Source organism: Pocillopora damicornis, chromosome 10 (assembly GCF_964200805.1).
Source record: "Pocillopora damicornis chromosome 10, jaPocDami1.2, whole genome shotgun sequence".
In the NCBI taxonomy this organism is placed as follows: domain Eukaryota; kingdom Metazoa; phylum Cnidaria; class Anthozoa; order Scleractinia; family Pocilloporidae; genus Pocillopora; species Pocillopora damicornis.
In genome coordinates this window covers 8,051,056-8,072,638 of record NC_142679.1, presented here as the reverse complement: position 1 = coordinate 8,072,638, position 21,583 = coordinate 8,051,056, and the positions used below count along the sequence as shown (strand labels likewise).

Sequence of the window (21,583 nt, the reverse complement as noted above, 5' to 3'; positions counted from 1 at the left end):
TAAACTTCCGACCCCATTGCGTGCTTACCTATGTTATGTATGACACACGAAATGTACCTTACAAACACTAGACTATCCAAAAGTAATTGTGTGCAGTGTTTTTAAAGTTAAAACAGTTCGTCTAAGTTGGTTTGGCAACAGTTGCTCCAAACAGTACAGCAATAAGTAAAGAGCGGTTTAATATTTGCACTGTAGAGAAGCAATCAATATTTGGTCCGTATATATCCGAACTCTTGCTAAAATTGCAATTCTTTGGAGTAGTTTTCGGTGCAGTGGGTCAGTTTGTTCGTTTCAGGTGGGATGACTATCAACATACACTCCTAAGACACGTCCTGACTCAACCTCAGTGAGTTGCATGCCGTCAACTGAAAGGTCAAGATATTGTTTTGCTGAATTTGCAATTTTTGTCTTTGCTGGATGTATTTTCATTTTATTTTCCTTTGCCCACATCGATACTGCATCAATGTCGGGTTTAAAGCCCCATTTATATTACAGAAAAAATGTGGTCCAGACCCATTAAAAAGTGGTCAAGACCAATTTTTTTTAACTGTTTACATGGGTAACGATCAGGTTAGGCTTATGATGGAAAGAACCCCAGGGCCTCGTAATTTGTACACTGTTTACACTGCTGATTCTTGTTGTCTGGACCAGATATTTATTTGAGCCTTCGGTATCTTTCCTTATCACTTAGTGGTAAATACACAAAAGCGTGCGTGAAGGAAAGAAATATGGCCTCCATTATGGCTGCCACTCTTTTACCATTTCCTTTAATGAGGAGAGTGACTTCCTTTTCAGGGGAAAACTCTGCAGAAATATTGAACCGCTTCAGAAGAAAACGGAGAAGGAAAATTTTCAAGTGGTCAATGCTTTTTAGTGGCCATCATAATGAGCTAATGCACTATCGAGAGAACCATATGACAGCTTCCTAGAACAGGTGCTTGGTTTCAGCTTGCATTGAACGAGTTTTCAGCCCAAGAATGGTACGAAAACTTTTGCTAGTCCAGGGCAAAATTTCAATTTCTTTATGAAGAACTTAATCCAGAACTGAAATCGTAAGATACAAAGATGAAAAAAGCTGTTGAAGTAGAAAAGAAAGTGGGTCTGTTCTTGTACTTCATTGCTTCAACTGCACTGTTACAGAACAACGTTTGGTTTATCCAGGGACCTTGTTTGCATTTGTACCCGCAAGGTAGCCACTGCAATGCTGAGAAAACTTGAGCCAAAGTATCTGTCAATTGCTAAAGGAGATGAACTTGCTCGTGGGATAGCTAATTATATGGAGAAATGGGTGTTTCCCGTGTGTGCTGGAGCAATCGATGACACACATATACCAATTTCAACACCACAGCAAAAAAGTCACTGACATATCTTCATGTTGCTGTTAGAAGAGACCCAACTATTGATAAACGTCACCAATGATGGTCAAGCGTTGCGTTATATTTATTTCATGAGGTGATTCAATATTACAGAAACAGAACCTGTCTAGTTTAGTCTAGTTTAGTTTGTACTCATAATGTTTGTTTGGTTTATTTACAACAATAAATCCAACCAATTTTAAAAGCATAAATAGCTCTTTGGTTGCTCCCAGGTAACTCAACAACTCATTTCGTCAAATCTGCGAAGGATACCAGTAAACAATAAAACTAACTTTATACAGCAAGAGTCTAACAAATGGCAACAATGATTATCATTATCAATTTTTTTATCATTATCAACATCATCATCATCATTATTACCACTATTATGATTGTTTTAACAGGAACAACAGTTTCTTTTCAATCATTTTAATATACCAGTGTTTTGTAATCTCTTTGTATTCTGTCTATTTATCACTGATAGCACATACAGTCTCCAAATTAACTCTTGCTACAAACATTTTGAAAACGTTGAAACTGAAGAGCCGTATTCACCTCTCCATCTCAGCTTCTGAGGATTCACGGAGACTTGCACACACTGTTTCAATTGACCACTCCGGTTTTGTTTTCTTGGAACTTTCTGGTTTGGCACCTGTGATGCACTTAGATCTCTTCCTTTTTAAGAACTACTATCATTAGTGTCTGAGACTACATCACTTTCTTTCTCAGGATTCAGTTCTGAGCCATTTTCTGAGGTTTCTGTTCCTAGCAATAAAGATAATTATAACAGTAAATAATAGTAAATGAATATGTTGCAGTTAATTTTTGTTTCAGTTCAACTTATTTTTTTCTTGTTTAAAACTCGTTATCATTCATCACATACCTAAAAACAACCGAAAAATAAAATTTAACTGAAACAAAAAATTAACTCTAACATCTACACGCGCCACACAGTCTGAAAACCTCTAGTTAACTCTCCTTCCCATCCTCATCATTTTTCTTCAACTGGCAGGTTATCTAGTAAAGATACACTTATAATATATTTATTTGGTGTATGATTTGAAAACTAACAGAGACAAAATGAAATTCTTAAAAACTTGTTCTGATTGATAACATAAAAACACAACAGCAACAACAACAACAACAACAAACACCTTAACATTTTCTAGAGAGCTTCCATTGTAGACTTCACTTCACTGGAGCTCCTATCCCACAGATGTGGTTGGTCAATGGTTGGGTTATCTTTAAAAATCATGTCCATTTTTTCCATGAACTTCCAGGGCTTCTTGGGTCTCGAATTCCCGCTCTTCTTGGCTTATGATTGACCTTGAGTTAAGCCGTACCATTTTCAGTCCTTTTCCTTTTGGCAAATTGAATACAGTGATTGGATCAAAATCATCGTCCATTGCTAACGTTGTACTCGCTCGGGAGCCATTTTTAGTGTTTCCAAAGTAGCAATGAGTAACGTGATTTCCAGTTAGGGGCTGTAGTAACAGTTCAAAATGGTAGATAATTGGATTAAATGTTGCAATAGAAGTAGGAGTAAAAGCAAGTCTCCTTTGAAGATACTTCTCTTTTAAAATCAATTTCAATTCCATAGTTTGGATAATGTACCAGCAACTCACGCTTGAGGCCTTGGCGAGTCTGTTGGCTTGAACAGAAAACGAGTAGCTGTTTTTGGTGTTATTAGCGTTAGAGGAAGTTTGACGATCTTTAAGCATAAACATCGTCGTTTTATCCAAATCGTTGTCAACTGGATTTGTAAAATTGGGCGAGACTAAAACGTAGTATATGAATTGGAATTTCGCCTAGAGTTCCCAGAGTAGCTCTTTACACACCCGTTGTAACTGAGTGAATTCGCAAGGGGAATAAAAATTGTCCAGCTTGATCAACTTTATTGATAGATTCTCATTCATTTGAGTGGTATCCCCAGTAAACGGGGTAAAGTTTACAATAACAATGACTGTAAAAACATTGCACTTGTTTTAGGAATGGACCATTGAACTTTTATGCCTAAGAGGTGAGTTGGTGAGTTGGTCATTTGGTCATTTGGTATAGAAATTATTTTATTTCCCAAACCCTTTCATGCACAAGGAATGTTTTCCTAAGGGCATCTGCATACATGATATTTTTCCTGAGCATGAAACATTTTGTATGAACCACCATATGAACTTCTCTTCTCTGTGTTTAGCCTTAGTTGTGTTGCAGGAATTTCAATATCAATGAAATTTAAGTCACACTAAACTCAACAAGACATCTGTCACCAAAACCCAGTACCAAAAATTTTGGTATATGTAATTTTCAGGAGTAACAGAAGATGACATATGATTGTCATATCGTTTGCTTTCATTTTCTGATACCAGCGTGTTGGCCGGTGTTGTGACTTTACATGAGGTTGCTGTGTAGGCATGGCTGCTAGAATTATTTGAAGCACTTTCAGTACATGTTCTCACATTTCTCCATTTTTCTGGTTCTTGGTTATGTTAAGATTAGTTTGGTCTTGTAATAATCATTGGATATAAAAATGTCCACAAAATCCCCCACCAGACTGTCACTCCATAATGTCTTTCTTCCACTTTCACCCTTAGGGCACTCTTTTCTTTTCTTATTTGCGAAGAGTCTTTGGCTGAAACTTTCATCATCAGCAGCAGCATCGTTGCTTTCAAACTCACTCTCATCAGATGCTTGGCTAACAGTGCTGAGGAAAAGATACAATCAGATTATACTTTGATGACAAGCTCTTGTTAGAGAGGGATGTTACTGGGACCCTCTAATAATCTTCATAAATACCTTTATGTTTCTTTCTATGAGAGCCACATGTACTCTGGGTGACTTGAGTGCCAAACAAATACATATATGCGGTTGAAATATCCCACACCGGTAAGGCCACAGTAAAATCCCCTTCTCCCACTAGCACGAAAATTGTCAATCCCCTAGGGTATGCGGGGGTTGGGGTGAGGGGGAAGCGGGGGAATGTTGAAAGTTTGAATTGATCCATGCATAACAATATTCATTACATCTGGGCTGTCTGTGCTTGCCATCGCCCAATGCAACTGCCAATGCAATCTTTAGACTTTGGGGGAGGGAGTGCAGGCAATGGATGGACATTTGATCATAAAATCCATTACTTCAGTGGGAGGTTTGATTGCGTACTTTTGCTGTGAGGTCAGGACATCTTAATTTATGGCATAGCGACTAGGACCAAGTTTCAAAGACTTCTATGCAGACTTTTTCAATAAAAGTGATTTTTTATCTATATTTGTATTGTAGTTCATTGACCATCTAGTCAACGAAAGGGTGTACCGTACATAGGGGAGTTCCCCCAACCCCCTCACCCACACTCCCACACAGAACATAAAATGACAGGTGCATATTAAATTCATGTTTGGAGAATGGTCAGGAGGGAAAAAAAATTTGCCACGCATGTTTTTGAATGCCTACCTTTTTCAAACCTTTTTAACACTAGACATCCGTTCTTGTCATTATGCGGAATGATAAACATTTCCCTGAATGCCACTGGATCCTTCACTGCTTGTTCCGGTTGCTTTCACTTCTTTTTGTCAAAGCAGGCCTCACAATACGCCATTGAAGCCTCTGCTCTCCAATCAGGGTCACCTTTATTTTCAAACACAGAACATGGCAAACTGAATGGTTCTTTGCGTATTACACTCTTATATTTTGTGTCTTTAATTCAAGACGAAGGGCCCCTTTGGTTATGAAGGGGAATAATCTGAGGAAATCAGGTCACACTGGTCCTGGCTTACAAAGAGCCTATTCACAGTAGCCCTGGGGGATCACAAAGGGGAATAATCCAAGGATACCAGGTCATACCAGTCCCGGCTCACCAAGAGCTTGGTGACAGTAGCCCTAGGGGATTACAAAAGGGGAACAATCTAAGGATACCAAGTCACACCAGTCCTGGGGCGCTTTCCATTCAACCAAAGTTTTCAAGATTTCCAGTCCAAAACGGAATGGAATGGGAAAATTCTGGGATAAGTTTTAAAGTACTAAGGAATATGTTTTGAGTGTGCCCTCTTGGACGTAATCTCTGGAATTATCGAAATGTGTGTGAATTGTGGGGAATTAGTAAGGATAGCCCACACTGTCTCGTCTTCACTAGATTTTTATTCTTCTCCTCTTCTATTCTCGCTAGGTTTCACAACTGTCACAACTCCTCGACTCGACTGATATAAAAGATTACTTCGACTGAAAGCTAAATAAATCACAGACAATTGTTCCTTATCTTTGCGAGACACCTTAGTTAAAAAGAACGCTGATTGGCTAGATACGAATCTTCCAGACATAAGAATAACAAAATTTCCAGACAAACATTTCACAATCGCTATTTGCTATCTATGCTATTATTCTGTTTCCGACACACTCCCCCCATGTGCCTTCCAAACGGAAGCACATGTAAACAGAGGAAACGGCTAGCTTAATTAATAATTAAATTGAAATCAGAAACAAAACAAAACAAAGTAATGAATGTCAAAGTTCGCTGAAATCACTTTATATTCTCCGTCCATCCGCACAGTTCTGTCCTGTGTTTAGTTTTAAAGTTCTTCACTCTCTATAGCGTCACGAATACGCAAGTTTGCGGCAACCGCAGCATCTCTCCGTGGACGAAAAACTGGCGCTTTAGCATTCAGGGGGGTAAGGACTTCAGCTCTCTCCGGCGCTCTAGCGCATGCTAGTTCCATGGGATAAAGGTGTTGAATCGGCCTCTCCAGAAACGTTTTCCCTGCGCGCAGCTTCACTCCACGTACAATTCCATCACGGCCGTTGAATAGTTTAACGACCACTCCTAATGGCCACTTTCCTCAGTTCTTTTCTTCTGAACGAATGAGAACGACGTCACCAGGCTTTAAGGGCCTCGCCTTGCCTTTTCGATTGCAGTTGTGACGCTCTCTGAGCGCCGCCAAATACCCTCGAGACCAGCGTCTCCACACAGCGTCCTTACAAGACCTCAAATACTTGGCACGCTTTCGTAGGTCAGTTGTCTCCTCTCACCATGGTTCTTGTTCAGGGAGGCGAATACATCTTTGGAATAGGAAAGAAGATGGGGTGAGTAGAGGGAGCTGGACGTCATCTTCTACATACTCTCACTTTAGCCATAGTAAGCCCCACTCCCCCGTGAAGAGTGGCTTTGTGGACGTGTTCGACATATTTGTTTGCGAACATTGTGGCGTCTGGGATGTATATCGGATAGACCCCTTGCAGTCTCCCAGGGCACTCAAGCAATCCATCTTTGTTCTTCTGTAAGTTTAGGCACAGGCGATCTTCCTCCATGCTTTCACTTCCCCGGCTCTGTACGCGTAGCAACCAAAGGTGTTTCTGCTTCTCAATTTCGTCTGTTGTCAGGGGTCCCTTTGTTCTTGTCGCTCTTTTCGCTCTAGCATTGTTTGCGAACCGCATAATCCAAGTGCACACTCGCAAAGTCTTCCAGTAGTTGTGCTTGGCCAGAAGATGGTCTAGATCGTCATCAGCTTTAACGGCCATGGCAAAGAGCTCCTTTGTAGCTTTCATTTCTGCGTTAGATTCAGCGGTGGGCGCGGTCACAAGGTCGGCTGGCCATTTCGCAGGATCACTTAGCCACTCTGGTCCCTTCCACCACAGTTGGTTCTCCTCAGTTACCAGTCCACCTCGGCTAGCAAGATCTGCAGGATTATCCTGAGTAGGTACGTGCCTCCAGACAACATCAGAGTGTTCTCTAATTTTTCGTACCCCGTTGGCCACAAACTGCTTATAGTCTCCTCCTCCTAGTATCCAATGTAAGGCAACGCTGCTGTCAAGCCAACAATGCAGCGAAGTCACAGGGAATCCTTGAAGTGCATCTTGTACGTTGGTCAGAAGATTTACAGCCATGTGACCGGAGACCAGTTCGCGGCGAGGTATTGTCAGCCCTTGTTTGGCTAGTCTTGCCTTTGCTGTAACCAGGCCTTGGTTGATTGTGCTTGACTGTTTGACCACGGCGTACACAGAAGCGGCCACGCCCTTTCTGCTCGCGTCTCCAAAAGCATGAAGTTTAATGTCCTCGATAGGTTCTTGGACGCTGGTAAGTGCTCGTGGACAAGTTACGTGTTGCGGCAAGGAACGTTCCCACTTCTGCCACTGCTGTTCTAGGGGGGTGGATAACGGAGCGTCCCATGCACGTTTCTCTTCTCAGGCATCGCGGTACAGAAGCTTTCCTTGCAGGGTGATTGGAGCGATAAGACCAAGGGGGTCATAGATCCTCGCCACTTTTCCCAGAATCCCTCTCTTTGTCGGTTGGGAAACTTCCTTTGGAATTGTAACTCCAACTTTGTCCGTCAGTTTGTTCCACTTTAAACCAAGCAGCCCACATTCTCTCGGCTTGATTCCGAGTTGTTGCTTGGCGTAGCTTAAGTCATCCCCAGTTTCAGTTTGTTCAGTGAGCTCTAGTTCAGTCACGTTTGAATGCCACTTGTGTAAGTGAAAGGTGGCCTGGTGGAACATCTCAGTTGCTGTAGCTTTCTTTTGTTTCGCTTCTTGGATAGTACCTCCACCAGAAATGAGATCGTCAACGTACAGTTCTCGCTCGATTTCTGCTATGCGATCAGGGTGTGTAGGTCTGCAAGTGTTCAGATGGTGCTGAATTACGCCGCCAAGCAGAAACGGCGAGGGTCCCAAACCAAACAGAGCTCTGGTGAATCGGTACGTGCGAACACGAAAAGGATCCTTGCTTTCCAACCAATGAAACCGCAGTGCATCTCGGTCCTGTTCTCGGATACGCACTTGAAGAAATGCTTTGCGAATATCACCAGCGATAGCCACTGAATGAAACTGTCCCCTTAGGAGTACCTTCCATAGTTGATTCTGCAGGGGTGGTCCAACTTCCAGACAGTCGTTTAGGGAAGGGGCTGAGTCGTACGCTCTTGCTGAGACATCGTAGACAATACGCATCTTGGTAGTTTCTGCACTCTCTCTCACTACTGCTTTGTGCGGGATGTAGAATTCTCTTTGAGTTGCTGGCATCTCTGCTTCTTCAATAATTCCTTCATTAAGCTGTTCTTGTATGATAGCATCATAGTCGTCTAGCCTTCCTGTCTTCTTAAGTCGTTGGACTAGGCTCCCCAGTCGCTTTAAGCTTCCAGACTTGTTAGAGGGCAACGGAGAATGGTCCCCTTTCCAGGGAAGGCCAGTTTCATACCAACCCTCAGGGCTGCGGCTGAGTTGTTCAAGGAATTCTTCATAAACAACGCTCTGATTGCCATTAGGTTTGTCTTCGAGTCCTAGGACGTCCATCCGGTAAAGCTCTTCATAGTCATTCGAGGCCGTCTGCGCTAGAAACATCTTGTCCAGGTCTGTCTCCGTTCCTGGTGACATGATGGTCCATCCAAAAAGAGTGTACTCAGCCACAGGCTCATCGATAGCTCCGGTGCGTTGGGATTCTCGAGTTTTTATCTTCGCGTAGTCACTCGCGCCCAGAATAACATGGACCGGAAGTAAGTTCTTAGTGTCGGTGTCTTCCATTGAAACGCCTTCCAGATGGCGGTATTTGCTGATCATTTCCTTATAGTTAGGATTTTCCACGGACAATAGTTCAGTGCGGTCTACTCTAGTTACTTGTAATGAAATTGCATTGTTTCCTTTAGTGTCACTCACTTGCGTATTGTAAGTTTCTGTCTGCTTAGTCACTATGCCCACGATAGTTTGTATACGGTGTGTTAGAGTGCGAGCTGGTACGAGGTTTAGACGATCCAAGATGTATCCTGAAGCACAAGACGCAATCGCACCGGTGTCCAGTAGGGCTCTACAGGTCACGCCATTCAACTTGACCAGTACGATTGGATGGCAGACTTTCTCTCCTTCTTGAGTTGCAGTTAGAGCCACTCCGCCGTTGTTCGCTCTTTGGCGTCCAGTTGCCGACGGTCGGTCGCAAATAGATGAGTGGTGCCTTTGTTTGCAGTGTACGCAAGATGCGCGGCTTCGGCATTGTGAAGCGCTGTGTTGAGGCCCAGTGCAGTTGAAGCACAAGCGTTTGTTTTGTAGAATGCGACGGCACTTCGCTGGAGATGTCACGTTCTCACACTCCCAAGATCTGTGTGTCACGCGATCGCAGTAGACACACGCGTGTCGTGGGTTGGGTTCGCCCTGTCGCGCGTAGAAACTTCTGTCACGAGGCAAACGTGGGGGACGCGGCGGACGCGGCGGGTGATAAATCGGCGGAGTTGGAGACGTTTCGTTTGCCTTTTCTACCCCCAGAGTTTCCATCGGATGAATGGCTTTCCATTCTTCTAAAGCCTGCATAAGGTCCCCGAAACCCCAATCTTGCCATCCCGGTTTTCCGCTCACGAGGTCTGCCTTTATGTCTGGCAATTTGTCTAGGACGCCACGCACCATAAATAAACACCCAGAAAGTTTACCTAGAGTCTCTAATGATTGACCATTGTAGTTCAAAGTCTGACAAAATTTTTGAATTTCATTAGGGATGCATCCAGTTACCACAGGTAAACCATTGATGTTATCAATATACGCCCTCACAATCTCGCTTGTCTTGCCATAATTGGACTTCAAGATATTTTTAGCACGTTCATAACCTTCAGGACTAAATGGGAGGCCATCGATTGATTCACAAACATCACTTTCCAGTAATTCTTTGAGATGAGCAAATTTAGTAACCGGGGGAATATCGGCTGCATCGATTTCCGCTTTGAACTTGTTCCAAAAGGAAAGCCACTTTTCGTAGGTGCCGTCATATTTCGTAATTACCAGCTTTGGCATTTTGACATTTCCCTTACTTAGGGGTTTTTCGGCGGGCTGATCGGGCGACTGCATTTTTGATTTTTGCTCAAGTTTAAGTTTTTCAAAGATCAGTTCATCCTCCCTCCTTTTGGCTAGAAGAGCCTCTTCCTCTTCCCGTTTTTTGTTTATTGCTTTTGCCCCAGCTTCTTCGAGATGACGATTTAAATCTTCTACTTCTTTATCTACATCATCAATCGTTTGCTCGATAATTTTTCCCCATTCATCAACTTCGTCAATGCTTTTCCCTGCTTCAAGCTTACCTTTCTCGATGTCTAGCTTCAAGTCTTCTATAGATGCCACAATCTTTCCCAGAGTTTCTTTATGTCAAGTGATCTTCTCGATATTTCCCTTCTCCACGACAGATTTCGTCCTTCCTTGTGTAAGCTTTAGAAGCTGAAGTTCTGCCTCCAGTTTAGCTTCCATTGACTAATAGGTTGTCCAAATCACTGCAGGTCCCGTCGGAGGTGCCACTAATGTGGGGAATTAGTAAGGATAGCCCACACTGTCTCGTCTTCACTAGATTTTTATTCTTCTCCTCTTCTATTCTCGCTAGGTTTCACAACTGTCACAGCTCCTCGACTCGACTGATATAAAAGATTACTTCGACTGAAAGCTAAATAAATCACAGACAATTGTTTCTTATCTTTGCGGGACACCTTAGTTAAAAAGAATGCTGATTGGCTAGATACGAATCTTCCAGACATAAGAATAACAAAATTTCCAGACAAACATTTCACAATCGCTATTTGATATCTATGCTATTATTCTGTTTCCGACATGAATGACATCTGTCCCACGTGAATGACATAGTACCCAGCACGCGATTCTTGATCTTGTGAACACCATTCATTCTAATATGGACAATAGAAAGTACTCATGTGGAATTTTTATAGATCTTAAGAAAGCATTTAATACTGTTAACCATGAGATTCTTTTGACAAAACTTGAACACTATGGAATAAGAGGAGTTATAAATTCTTGGTTTAGATATCTTTCAGATCGCCGACAGTCTATTGAAATAGACAAATGCATATCTGAAACTGAAACGATCGTATGTGGAGTACCTCAAGGCTCTGTACTTGGACCCTTGTTATTTTTGTTATATATTAATGACATCCATAAATCTTCCAAGGAATTTACTTTTTATCTTTTCGCAGACGATACAAGTCTAACTTATGCAAATAACAACTTACGTACTCTTGAACTAACTGTCAATAATGAACTTGAGAAAGTAAGCGAATGGCTTAATGCTAATAAACTAACGCTCAACGTCAAAAAGTCTAATTATGTCATTTTTCGTCCCCACCAAAAAAGAATGCCTTTCATTCCTCAAATTAAGATTTTTAATCCAACTTTAAATACTAGAGTAACTCTAGAGATAAAGGACTTTGTTAAATATTTGGGTATAATGATTGATTCTGAACTATCATGGAAGCATCATATTGACTTTATCTGTCACAAAATTAGTAGATCGGTTGGAATAATTGCTAAAATGAGGCATTACATTCCACGGCGTCTTCTTTTGGATTTATATCATGCACTTATTTCTCCTTATTTAAATTATGGTATCTGTGCATGGGGCAACTGTCCACAGACCTACCTCAATAAGATACTTGTTCTGCAAAAACGTGCTCTGCGTTTGATTTATTTTTCTAAACCCAGAGACCATGCAATCCCTTTTTTTATTGAATCAAACTGCCTTCCTTTGCAGTCTTTGTTCTTTCAACAGTTAAGCTATTTAATGTATGACGTTCATGCTAAGACAGCTCCTAAAAGTCTTCTTGATAAGTTTGCGAAAATCAATACAGAACATCATTATAATACGCGATTATCTGCAAAAGAATGCTTCTCTGTCAAATTCTCTAGAACTGAAAAAATGAAAAAATCTTTTACTAGAATCGGTGTGTCTTTGGAATTCTATTCCACTTTCAGTTAAGACTCTCAACGTTTCTAATTTTCGTAAAAAAATTAAATCACTATTCCTTAACGTTCTAGGTAATGAAGATAATTATTTGAATGTTAATTTTTTAATAGAATATTTTGTGAAGTTAACCTGATATATTGTATATACCTCTAGTTGTAATTTTAGTCTTTTTCAAATAACAAAATCCCTTGTACTTGAATTTATATGTAAGGTGTTTCTTTCTGTATGTTTTTGTATTTCTTCTTTTCTTTTTTCTTATGTAATTTAATAACGCCTTTAGTTAAAGTCTTGTCCTGCCTAGATTAGCATTGTAGCTATTTGCAGGACATGAAGTTTTGTAAACCATATATTTCTTTAAATAAAGAGTGTACTGTCGTGAATGGAACATTCACGACAGATGTCGGTGTTAGTCTTCCTGAATGGCAGGTGAAGTACTCCCAGTATATCAGTGTGCAGCTTATGGGTTTTTGTGCAAAGATTTGGGTGTTTTCCTTTAGCGTCAATGCAGTTCGTTTGCGTCAACCAGCAACAGTATGCTTTGGCTGTCATGATGCTTTCTTATCTTACTCGAAGTACAGTAACTTCGACTTTCACTTGTCAGCAGCTTGGAAAATAGGCAGGAATTGTAACTTCGAAGAACCCATTCATGCAATTTAATGTTCTCCGCATAAGCAGGCAACTGCAGCCAGAAGTATTTCATCGTTATTGTTGTCAAGAATGGTACAGCTCACCATCTTAGTGTCATCTCGTTCTAATGCTGTGTAAATGTTTAAAAAGCCAGCCATTTTGAAACAAAACAAAGTCCATCCAGCATGCCCTGTGTTGCAGAGCAAGTGACCTCAAAATATTCTGGGATGCGGTTGGACATGTTCCATTCCACCAGCGAAAATTCAGAAAATTTTGAACGAGGGATTTTTGCTGAACGGAAAGCGCACCTGGCTCACGAAGAGCCGGGTCACAGTAGCCCTGGGGGATTAAGAAGGGGAGTAATCTTTGGATACCAGGTCACACTGGTCCTGGCTCATGAACAGCCTTGTCACAGTAGCCCTGGGGAATTACAAAGGGGAATAATCTATCTATACTAGGTCACATCAGTCCTGGCTCATGAAGAGCCTAGTTGCAGTGGGCCTTGGGGGATTACGAAGGGGAATAATCTAAGGATATTAGTTCACACCTGTCCTGGTTTATGAAGAGCCTAGTTACAGAGGCCTTGGGGGGATTATGAAGGGGAATAATCTAAAGATACCAGGTCACACCAGTCCTGGCTTATGAAGAGCCTGGTCACAGTAGCCCTGAAGGATTATAAAAGGGAATAATCCAAGGATAATAGGTCACACCAGTCCTGGCTCATGAAGAACCTGGTCACAGTGGCCTTCAGGGATTATGACGGGGAATAAACCAAGGATACCAGGTCATACTGGTCTCACAGTTTAAAAGAAAGTTATTAAAGAAATGGAAAAACTGGAAGTTTCTAGAAACCAATGATAGAAAATTTTTTGGAACGTGACATTTAATACAAAACCATCTTTGTTAATGTAGAATTCATTGAATTGCATGGACCCTTTCTTTGATTAAGCAAAGAGACTGAATTGATACCTTTGAATAGCATGGACCCTTTCTTTGATTGGGCAAAGACACTGTATTGATACCATTGAAAAGCATGGTTCCCTTCTTTGATTGAGTAAAGGGACTGTATTTATACCTTTGAGTAACATGAAGCCTCTCCTTGATTGAGCAAATAGACTGTATCAATACCTTTGGATAGCATGGACCCTTTCTTTGATTTAGCAAATAGACTTTGTCGATACCTTTGAATAGCATGGACCCTTTCTTTGATTGAGTTATAGGGACCGTATTAACACCTTTAAATAGCATGGACCCTTTCTTTGATTGAGCAAAAAGACTGTTGATACCTTTGAATAGTATGGACCCTTTCTTTGACTGAGTAAAGGGACTTTGTTGATACCTTTGAATAGCATGGACCCTTTCTTTGATTGAGCAAAGAGTCCGCATGTAACCGACACTTCATGTATTCAAATTCATGAAAGATCTAGAACCCACGGGCAATAGTTTTACACATAAAAGAGCAATGTTGTGACCCTCTATCAAAACTTGTTGCTGCGTGAATGTGTTGCTAGTGAATTTTCAGATGGTAAGTATCTAATAGTATGTGTATCGTTTTAAAGGAAGAAAGTATCAAACAAAAAATGGTTCTCTTTCTTATTTCAGACAGAAACTGTATGATCTGTGTGACACCCTCAAACGAAAAGACCGAATGTTGCCGTCAGGCAATCCATCCAGAAACCTGTTTAAGAAAATGGTATGAAACGCAAGAAATCCATGGACTTACACATACCTTTTCTCTCTGTAGAGCTCAACTACATTTGATCTGTCAGAAGATTTGCCCAACAGACCTGTGCAAAACCAAGAAAGTCCGAATATACTATGGTGGCGAGCAGCAGCCAGCTGCATGTACTTTAGAAACAGTGAATGGAATGAAGCCTTAGCTGGAAACCAAGATCCTGTCTTCCTACAGTTTTTAGTTAAGGGACGGTAGTGTCATGTTTATTCATGATATCTTAAGTAACGAGATGATTTTATCAAAATTCCATCAACATGGTCAAATTAACTTTTTTGCTCACTTTTTTAGCCTCTACCACGCGTGAAGCCATACAAAGATTTCGCTATGTTCTCCAAAATTTACAAGCCACGTAAAACTACCCCAATTTAGAGATCGTTCTGTTTTTGTAAATTTAAGTTTCGGTTTAAGACCATTAAAACATGTTTAGAGTGAAATTTTGTCTGTCTTTACTGCGCATGCGTAGCATAACAACTCCCACCTAGATTGAAATTTTACCCTTGAATCCACCTATAGGTTTTTATTGCACTTTAAGGTTGTAAAATTCTCCCCCTCTCTCACACTTGAACTTAACTCATGTAAAAGTCTGGCTATCGCTCTGACGAAGGGCTAACGCTCGAAACGTCAGCTTTTTTACTCTTCACGGTGGCTAATTTACGTTTTCAACCCAGTTGTTAACACTAAATTACCTGCTATACTCTCCCACCGACGCAGCACCACAGTTTCTTTAGAAACTTACCCCTTTCTTCATGTAAAAGTTTGTGAGTTTGTTTTTGCGCAATATGCTGAATGCGTGCCTTATGAACTCGAGTCCCACGAGGACACGCGGAATGTTGAGCGCTCGCGATACTCTTATTGTATTGTATTGTATGGTTTAGCATCTTACCCTTGAGTTTACCTATAGGTTTTTATTGCGCTTTAAGGTTGTAAAATTCTCCCACGACTTAGAAAGGTTATTGTCATGAATAATTGGATTGCGTATGCGCGTTTTCCAAAAACAGCCCCACATATATAACATCCCTCTTAGACTCATATAAAGAACCACGTCAGTTCACATATAAATCATCACAAGAGGGTGTCGTCTAGATACACGTTATGAATACCTAGGCTTGATGTCATCTGCGTTTACGTTTTGACTACAGTCGTAGTGATGGTGTCATACTCCACGGTCGTGTGACGTTAATTGTCCAATGTTCTACTGTTCTCCTTAGTGAAAATGCCGACAATCTATTGTTTTAGGGTGTGAACTCTTTGGTGCCACAGGGACAAAATGCTGCGCTGTTAGGTTAGGACACTGACTACTCTCCTATACTACCGACATATATATGATACAATGATATTGCAACGTTCGATATCTATCAAGTCTTTCTGCTCTTGAAAAATTGTAGAGTTCAGACTAATTATATCAGTAACAACTGGGCTCGTCACCAGGGAACCTCTTTGGTCTCCATACGGCAGCACCCGGCGTAGACGGGACTTCGCCTTCTTAAGTTCTAAGGACGATTTTGTTGAACCTAGTCGCCTGGCCATTTCCACGGTGATGTAAAATTGCAAGGATAACCCCGAGAACCTATAATACAGGATCCATTGTCAATTTATTTTCAACGATATGTATAGCTAATTACACGAGGCCGAGTAAAATTATGAATAAATATTTCACGCGTGTTTCAGAAGTTCTAGAAATTGCATGGGTTGCACAGCGACGAGGGCAATTTCTGCAACTTCTGAAATCCTTCCTTTTTCGGAGGAAACAAGCGATTACTTACTGATAATAATTGTTCTTTTAAAAAGAAGATCGATTGCGAGGATAACAACGAGTACCTAGAATATATAGATTATTTGTCAACTCGCTGTCAACAGTGTATATCATCATAATTTTCTTGGTTAAACTTCTTCAGAATGAATTTCTTTTAAAACTCCTTTTTCACTTTTCAAGAGTATTTCAAAATTATATAACCAGAAATGATCATCAAGTCTGCGGCAAAACTATTTAGAAAAATATCTAATTGAAGAATGAAATTGAAGAGTAGAAGGAATTCTTCTAAACACGTTTTGCAAGAGCTAGGGTAAATTGTTTTAGCTTGTTGTAAGCCTCCATAACTCAATTTCTTTTTATTTCTCCTTTGTTTTTGTAAAGATTCTTCACAAATTGCCTATTTGATTCTTTTTTTCTTTGAAAATGACTCTTATACCGGGAAATTTGTCTCTTCACTTTTCACAATTCAGTGGTCCTAATGTGGCGCTGAAGTAAATATCTTCAATTGGGGAAATACCGTTTCAATTCAGTTCTACTCAATGTTTTATCCTGAGTCACGTTGCTGTAGCGCAGTTTCGATGATGAATTAGAATTTCTCTGAATGATCTTATGACAGAAATTCAGTAAACTGTTCTAAAAGATTCATTTGAAAACTGTTTATGGGATCAGCGAATGAAATCGTTCTATTTAAAGACTAATGTGAGTACTAATGTTTTCAGTCAAATCCTACGTATAATATGTAGAAGCAGCTTTATAATTAGAAAGCTGTTTGGTGTATAGATACTCTTTAGGATGTATCAAATTCTTAAGTTTGCCGTTCTTGACTGAAAATTTGGAACACCGTTTTCTTTCTCATTTCATTAGATCATCGTATAACTCATTACTTAAAATATTACTCTGGACATTTTGTGTTATTACATTTAGTAGTTACCATCAAGAGAATTAGGTGGTCTGGTACCAATGTGATTTGGTTAAATTTTACATGAGGTAGCTAATCGACTACCAACACAACAATTAGCCATCAGATGTTAACAAGAGTACGATGTAACGCATGTGTAACGCTTGTGTAACGCTTGCGGCGACCAAAAATCTAATTCATAGGATTTTAAGCGGTGTCGCTCCGCGACGCGGTTAACGAAGTGTTTGAGGCTATTTTACAGATCGATATTGAAATAGACCAAAGTTGACGGTTTACACGAATCTTTAATCTTGCAATCAATCAATCAATCGAACGAACGATCGATCCTAAAATATTGGTCCCGCTTGTGTCAAACGTTCAAAACGAAAAACGAAAGTTCACTAGGACTAATCAAAAAATTGTGAAGAACTGATGGTAGGGACGCTAAACTCGCTTTTATATGCACGTGGTGACGCTGAAAGGTCCGATTACCAAAAAAAATAGAAACAAAAACAAACGGATAAACATTGTAACTATGTTCATATCTAGGATAATAGAAATAATTAAACTAATCAATAATCAATTAAATAAAAATGAACCCACTGGCTAGTGTCCTTAATAGCTTGCAAGAAACTAGAAGTAATGATGCTGTTAAATCTTACGAGGGAAGTAATTTCAGTTGCACGAAAACGAAAATCTGTAACATAAATCTCTGATTAAATTGTCTTCATCATTTAAATCAAACCATATCGCAGGACTGCTTTCATACTCACTAGTTGAACAGTCGTAGTAGATTAAAGGGCAGCCGCTGGGAAATCATGAACTGAATGCAAAAAAATGATACAAAATGTTTAACTGAAGCTCAACTCTGTGTTTCATTTTACGAGCGAGTATTTTATTTTACGAGCAAGGTGATCACTTATAGATCAATATCATTTCTGACAAATGTTATGAAACTGAAAAATCTTGCACCTTACGCAATGCACGCGCATTAGCGATTGAGTTCTGCACTTGGAGTGGTATATGAGAGAAAGCGGCTACGAGTTCCTCTAAAACAAAATGATTACCCCAAATATATTCTGAAATAAATTTAGAAACCGGTTTAAATGATTGAAAACGGAAACACGATTTCGAAAGAGGTTCTGTCACGGATGCCAAAAAGAGAGATCATTTGTCACGTACTACAATCGTATTCCAACTTTTCATCTTATAATTGTATTTATGTCTGCCGATATTTCATACTTTTAGGAAGTTCTCTCGTTGGCAAAACTATCAAAGTCTTCCAGTTTTTACTTATCACACTTTCGAAAACTCCCCCGTGGAATAAAATGAAGTCTAAAAAACCAAACATCAACTTATTGGAACACGTGGTTTAGCTCCCCGTCAAAGAGATTCTTTTTCCCCTTTTCATATTCAGCTCATGCTATTTCAGAAAATGGCATTTCATCTATTTGACGCTGTTTTATTATCAATCATAAGAGAACTATTTTGGTGAATATCATTGATTCTGCTTTTTATCACCGATCGAATCTTAATTAAAGATTCATGTTACATAGGTCCATTTTCGTGCTGATGTAATCATTTTCCCGTAAGATCGTGAGGTATCATTATTGCCAATGTCTTCCAAGCGTTCGATCATTCACCTGTTATCATCTGATAGTAATATAATGTAATGGTGGACATTCTTTCTGTTTCTTGTTAAACTCCTTCAAATCATTTTGATATCAGACAACCTCTTCTCTTCATAGTAGGTCATAAAATATCAGGAATAATGTGCTACGAAAACAGTTTTTTCCAATATTTCAGCCAAGAATAACAGGATTTCACGTGAACTGTTGAAATTAATGAAAAAACTATGCTAAAGGCGGGTGAACATGATTTTCATTCCTCGTGCGATTTAACGTAGAATTTCTCCATGCTGTAGGAAAGGAAAGAGTACTGTAATTCAAACCAAATCAAACTAAACAGGTTTCTACCAGTGACAATCAGAAGAAATTCTAATCCGTCATCGAAACTGTACTAAAAGAACGGGAAAAGGGATGGAACATTGAGCAGAGTCGAAAAACGGATGAAGAAACTGAGGAGGAAAAGCGGTAGTTTCCCAATTATAGATATTTACTTCAGCGCCAAATTAGGAACACTCAACTGAATAAAAGAGGAAGAAACATCACTCGGCATCAAAATCAACTTCAGAGAGAAAAGAAACAAGAAGAATTCAAGAGATACTAAGGAATTGAGTTATGGAGGTTTACAAGGTAAAAAAAGTTAACCATGGCTATTTTAAAACGTTTTTATAGGAATTCCACCATTTCTTTATTTTTAATTCCCCAGTTTAGTATTTTATTTTACATGGTTTTACTTGGCAACATGGCAAACCTTCTGATCTTTTCTAGTTTAATGATTTAGAAATATTCTTGAAATGTAATAACAAGAAAGGGCTTTTTTAAAGATGTTCATTCTGATGCAGTTTAACAAAGTCAATTCGATTATACGATGTTAATAATAATTTGACAAATGATCTCTATATTCTAGGTTCTCGTCGTTATCCTCGCAATTTATCTCTACCGTGGAAATTGTCGAGCACCTGCACTAAACAAAATCGTCCGCAGAATTGAAGATGGCGGAGTCCAGTCTAAGCTGGGTGCTGCCGCATGGAGACAGAAGAGGTCCCCTGGTGACGAACCCAGTTGTTACACTGGTACACATGCGTCACTCACTTTGCCAAGCAACAAAACAGTAACTGTTCCCATTTGTAAGACAGTAACATCTTACAAAACTGCATGTTTCAGTTCGATGGCAAACAACAACAACCAGAGGAAATGTGTTCCGTCCCATATCCTCACAATGGAAGGAGTCGCGTATAACACAGCCTGTTCATGTGCACCATAGAACTCTTAAAAATCCAGCTGTTTGGACTCGTGTATGTACCAGAGTCTGTCAGGAACACAATGACTATAATTATATCGAGCAGCAACTGCTGTTGAGAACTGCTGCAGTATTTATCATTATATCATGTATATGCCTCGTATTTATTTTTATGTATTTATAACCTTATCCAAATTCAAGTGATGCTTGATGGCCTGCCTTGTCAACCGTTTTCACAAAACTTTTAATAAAGTTTTTAAATCCGCAGCTATATTCTGAGTAATTTTACTGGATCAATTAAATATACTGGTCAGGGGGGTGCCGTATCATTGTGTTGTGTTCTTAGGAAAAACACTTTATTCTCATAATCATGAATTATCCTGCAGGGAAGTGATGAAATGCTGAGGAGTTACCTGGTAACGTTGTGATTAACTGGCATCCCGTCCAAGGGGGTAGTAACTTTTCTTGTGGCCTCATTCTAAGTGGAAACCGGGTTAAGTTCCGGCTGGATGGGCCTCTTAACTAGCTCGAGCACAAACTTAATCTTTTTTAATGATACATGTTGTTATATGGCAAATGAGTCTTAAGGCAAACCCGAGCGTTCTGATTGGTTCTTGTTTGGTCCCTATTTTGCCATACGATCCCATAAGGACCGTTTGTATGGAAACGGTCATGAGCCGCGTACGTTTGTTCGAGAAAGCCAGCAAATTCATATTGAACAAGTTTGCCGAGTGCCATATAATAAACTGCTTACTAACCTTGCTTGTTCGAGACGTACTGGGGAATATTGGCCCGCGGTGTTGGCTGCACGGACCAGGCGCATTAGTAAGAAGTTATTAAATTTGTTTCAATTTCACCTACATGCAAATGACGGAACACTTCAAAGATACTCCGAAAAAAAAAAATAAAAGCTTCAGTGCGACGAAAAAAGTTCCAGTAGGTTCACAGTAACTATATTTAACCTTAAGTGACTGCGAAACTTCTAGAATATACTTAGTCCGGCACAGTTATCAAATTTGGTGAGCCCATGACGTCACAACACAGCGACATAACTCGATAAGTTTTGGAGGACATCAACTTTGCTCGTCAAATTTTTTATTGTTTCCTTTGTCTACCCAGAGTTCCACGCGATCACCTTGAGAGAAAGAAGAAACTTTGTGAGTGCCCATGTGGCGGCTGTTGGTGGTTGATTGAGCAAGTTTACTTGACGATTAGAAGAGATGGCCGTCAGATATGTTTGTACTCTTGGCCGTCAATTTTAAAGCAGTTGTCCATTTTTCATGGAACACGCAGAAAAAATGCTGTGTTCTATAATTAATTTTTGTTTCGATTCATCGCGTACTCGTCAAAGGGCACAAAGTCGTGTGAGGCAACAATTGTTTTTCATGTGCTCCCCAATTCCGCTTCTGCCCGTCATGTTTCACGGTTTGTATGACGACACGAAGGTTGTTGTTGTACATACTTGACTGGAAATGACCTTTCAAAACTTCTTATTCTGAATATGTCTTTAGGCAGTAAGGCGGGTATCATGCAGTCAATGAGTAGAGGTAATCACATGATTTCGAGTGCAATTTGGAATAAATCAGCACGGGTAAATCTTGAGCATGCTGAAATTTACGCATATGTATTCTTAGGTCTGAAATTATTGGTGTGATTTGAAATC

At 40.0% G+C, this 21,583-nt stretch overlaps 3 protein-coding genes across 3 annotated transcripts; 1 reads left to right on the top strand and 2 right to left on the bottom strand.

Moving 5' to 3' along the window:
- Positions 1-6,440: 6,440 nt before the first annotated feature.
- Positions 6,441-7,220, bottom strand: LOC149038735 (uncharacterized). Its single transcript, XM_089184318.1, has one exon. It carries the CDS (start codon positions 7,218-7,220, stop codon positions 6,441-6,443), a length of 780 nt encoding a protein of 259 aa, XP_089040444.1.
- A 297-nt stretch (positions 7,221-7,517) lies between these two features.
- On the bottom strand, positions 7,518-10,968 carry LOC149038734 (uncharacterized). Its single transcript, XM_089184317.1, has 2 exons — positions 10,932-10,968; positions 7,518-10,405 (listed from the first exon to the last, which is right to left on the bottom strand). The coding sequence occupies exons 1-2, from the start codon at positions 10,966-10,968 to the stop codon at positions 7,518-7,520; spliced, it is 2,925 nt and encodes a 974-aa protein (XP_089040443.1).
- An 8,205-nt stretch (positions 10,969-19,173) lies between these two features.
- LOC149038733 (uncharacterized) lies at positions 19,174-20,130 on the top strand. Its single transcript, XM_089183839.1, has 2 exons — positions 19,174-19,310; positions 19,588-20,130. The coding sequence occupies exons 1-2, from the start codon at positions 19,296-19,298 to the stop codon at positions 19,942-19,944; spliced, it is 372 nt and encodes a 123-aa protein (XP_089039965.1). The 5' UTR covers positions 19,174-19,295; the 3' UTR covers positions 19,945-20,130.
- Positions 20,131-21,583: the final 1,453 nt, after the last annotated feature.